This window comes from Sinocyclocheilus rhinocerous, unplaced genomic scaffold (genome assembly GCF_001515625.1).
Source record: "Sinocyclocheilus rhinocerous isolate Xijiao unplaced genomic scaffold, SAMN03320098_v1.1 scaffold705, whole genome shotgun sequence".
NCBI classification, from domain to species: domain Eukaryota; kingdom Metazoa; phylum Chordata; class Actinopteri; order Cypriniformes; family Cyprinidae; genus Sinocyclocheilus; species Sinocyclocheilus rhinocerous.
This window is the reverse complement of record NW_015630576.1, coordinates 64,581-67,749: the sequence shown is the minus strand read 5'-3', so window position 1 is coordinate 67,749 and position 3,169 is coordinate 64,581. Positions and strand designations below refer to the sequence as shown.

Here is a 3,169-nt window from a genome sequence, read left to right as displayed (position 1 = left end):
TTTTTTCTGCTGTAAAGTTGGGCATTTTAACATGGGGAGTCTATGGGATTGACTCCCTTTTGCAGCCAGCCTCTAGCGGCCAGTTGCCGAATTACAGTTTAAGTCACTTCCTTGTTGGCTTCACGAGAGAGAGCGGGAGGTTGCCGCTCGCTCATAACTCGTAAGACATGGGAAATACTGTTGCAAATGGACTTTGCTTTTTCATTTGAAATGTGGCAGTCACTGTGCGTTCGCGAAAGCGAAAATGCAAACGGTAATGCAAGATATTGAAAATACAATTTGCAATTGCTTTTGAAAAAAGTCCCGAATATTCTTCCATAGAAATCAGTGAGCATTTTTAATTTAGATATTTATATTTTGCGATTGTCCCATGAGTCATTTATTTCTCCCGCTTCCCACACACACCTCAGTATCAGAAATTCAAAACATGTTCTGCCCACACTTGTATCAGGTCAGGTGGGAATGCAGACCTCTAGTCAATGCAAGCACAAGTTTGATGTTCATAAAGAGATTTGCAAAGATATTCATAGGAATCAAGCAGTTTAATCCAAATCTTATGAAGTTTGCTTTGAACAGATTTAATTTAGGCTTTAATTTACATATACACACTGATCAAAGCACATACACAGAGCACATCAAATATAGCAAACGGAAGCTTGAACATTCTTGCTTTGCACGCATCCTCATTTGTTCTTGTGAAAGCTCAAATATTCTTGCGTGACTCTCCTCAAAAACAAACCTCATTGGTTCTTGCAAAAGCTCAAACATTCTTACGTGATTCTCAAAAACAAACCTCATTGGTTCTTGCAAAAGCTCAGACATTCTTGCATGACTCTCAAAAACAAACCTCATTGGTTCTTGCGTGTCAAGTATGTACATTTTTGGGTGAATGGACTTTAAATAGAAGGACAAAAATATCTTCATTTGTGTTTCGAAGATAAACAAAAGTCTTGTTTGTTTTGAATGACATGAGGGTTAGTGAATAATGACAGAATTTTCATTTTTTGGTAAACTAAACCTTTAATAAGTTAATAATTTTTGGCTTTTCCCAATTATTTAGTCAAGAGCGCAGGTTGCAGAGACTTCATCAAGAGTCCCGGAGTTCAAGCACACTCGTCCTCAGCAGCATTCCAAGCTTCCTCCGCCCTCAGCTGCACCGTCCTACACCCCAACCGCCCCTTCCAACGCTAAACTGCAATCGGGCACCGCTCAGCCCAAACTGAAGAAAGACATTCACCGCTGCCATCGCATGGCACGTCGGCCCTTGCCCCGCCCAGACCAGACAGTCGGTCCCTCCAGTCCTTTTTCGTCCCGTCCGACAGTCAGTCCTTTCTCAGAAACAGTCCGCATTCTCAATCGTAAAGTCAAACCCAGGGAAGTAAAGAAAGGACGGGTCATTCTGAACCTCAAAGTGGTTGACAAGGCTGGGAATGGCGGAGTTGCTAATAGTAGAAGGACACACGTGCCCTCCACCCAGCAGTCCCATTTTGGGCGGCAGAAGATTCCGTCCCGGAACAGGGTGATTGGGAAAAACAGGCGGTTTGGAGAGGTGTCCTACCGAGGAATCCAGCCCACCATTAGAAGCTCTGGGTTTCCTGTTTTCGGAAATCTCTTCGATTCTCACTCCCTGAGCAATGCCGAGAACCAGACTCAAAGTGGAGAAAGTCGTAATAACACAACAAACAATCTCTCTTCCTCCCAAAGTTCAAAGATGGATGTGTCCAAAGGTCAGACTCTTGATGAACTGCCCCCGTCAAACTCAAGCTCGGAAGTTTCAGATGGCGAGCCACCCTCCCCGCCACAAACCCAATCCCAGCATTCCTCATTGCCGCCCAAGGCCTCCGCAACCAAGGCCCAAGATCCTGCCCTTCACAAACTCAGCGCTCAACCTGTAGCATCCAAAAACAGCTCGGGTCCTTCTGCTCTTCCATCTTCTCCTATGTTTTCCTCATCGTCCTCTGCCTCATCATCCTCAGAAGACAACGAACACATCCTGGACCTTTCCGTACCTCATGAAATGGACAGGCGATTGCGGCGACGCCATCCCTTCTCTGGCCGTCATCCGCTCAAGGTCCCAGAGGTGCCCGTGTCGGAGGAACCGTCGGAGGAAGAGGAAGATTTGGACTGGCATCCTGACATGACCTCCCAATGTGCCAATGTGGTCGTCACGGACATCACAGCTAACCTCCTCACCGTAACGATCAAGGAGTTCTGTCATCCGCCGTCCGCTACTCCTCCTCCTTGCTACCCCAAAAATATATCAGCTCAACACGACACAAAACAGCCAAAGCAACACCCCAACAAAACATGAGTACGGACACCACAGATACGGCCTCCTCCAGCCTTCAGAAGGAATTTTAGGAGGTTTGTTAGTAGTTTGTTTACAGTTTCAGCTGCCTGGTGCTCATGCGAGTCTTTGTTAAGAGATGTGGCCAGGCTGTCCACTCTACAACACTGTGCCATGACTTTTATAACCATGAAAGAATGTCTCTGAATAAGGCTTTTTTTGCTCACTGTGTTTAATCAGAACACATGGACTTTTCTGAGGATGAATTTGCTCACCAATGGCTTCTTTAAAGATGTGCCAAGCAACTTCCTGTATGGTATTTATTCCATATATTATATCATTACTGGTTGGTTGGTTTGTATGTATACACTACTGTTCAAAATGTTGGCGTTGGTAAGATTTTACAAACATACAAACAGTATTGTTAAATGTTATTAGAGTTTAGAACTGTCTTCTATTTTAACATTACAATTTTTTTATTTATTTCTATGATGGCAAAGCTGACTTTTCAGCAGCCATTACTGCAATCATCAATGTCACATGATCCTTCAGAAATCATCCTAATTTGGTGCTCAAGAAACATTTCTTGCAATGTTAAAAACAGTTGTTGCATAATATTTTTGTGGAAACTTTGATACATTTTTTTCAGGATTCTTTGATGAATATAAAGTAAAAAAATTTTTTTTTTGTTACAATGTACAAGTCTTTCATCAATTTAGTGCATCTTTGCTCAAAAGTACCAATTTCTTAAAAAAAGAAAATAAAAATTATACTGATCCTAAGCTTTTGAACAGCAGTATATAATATACACCAAGTATTATCTGCATCATCATATTCAATCCCATATAGGATTTTATTTACTGTAGCATTTTCAATTATTTC

At 42.4% G+C, this 3,169-nt stretch overlaps 1 protein-coding gene across 1 annotated transcript in view; it reads left to right on the top strand.

Annotated features, from left to right (window-relative positions):
* The window catches only part of cbx6b (chromobox homolog 6b), an 8,732-nt gene extending 5,984 nt beyond the window's left edge, over positions 1-2,748 (top strand). The window contains exon 5 of the mRNA XM_016553077.1: positions 1,061-2,748. Within this exon, the coding sequence (XP_016408563.1) occupies positions 1,061-2,311 (1,251 nt within the window). The 3' untranslated portion in view covers positions 2,312-2,748. The remainder of the gene's footprint in view (positions 1-1,060) is intronic.
* Positions 2,749-3,169: the final 421 nt, after the last annotated feature.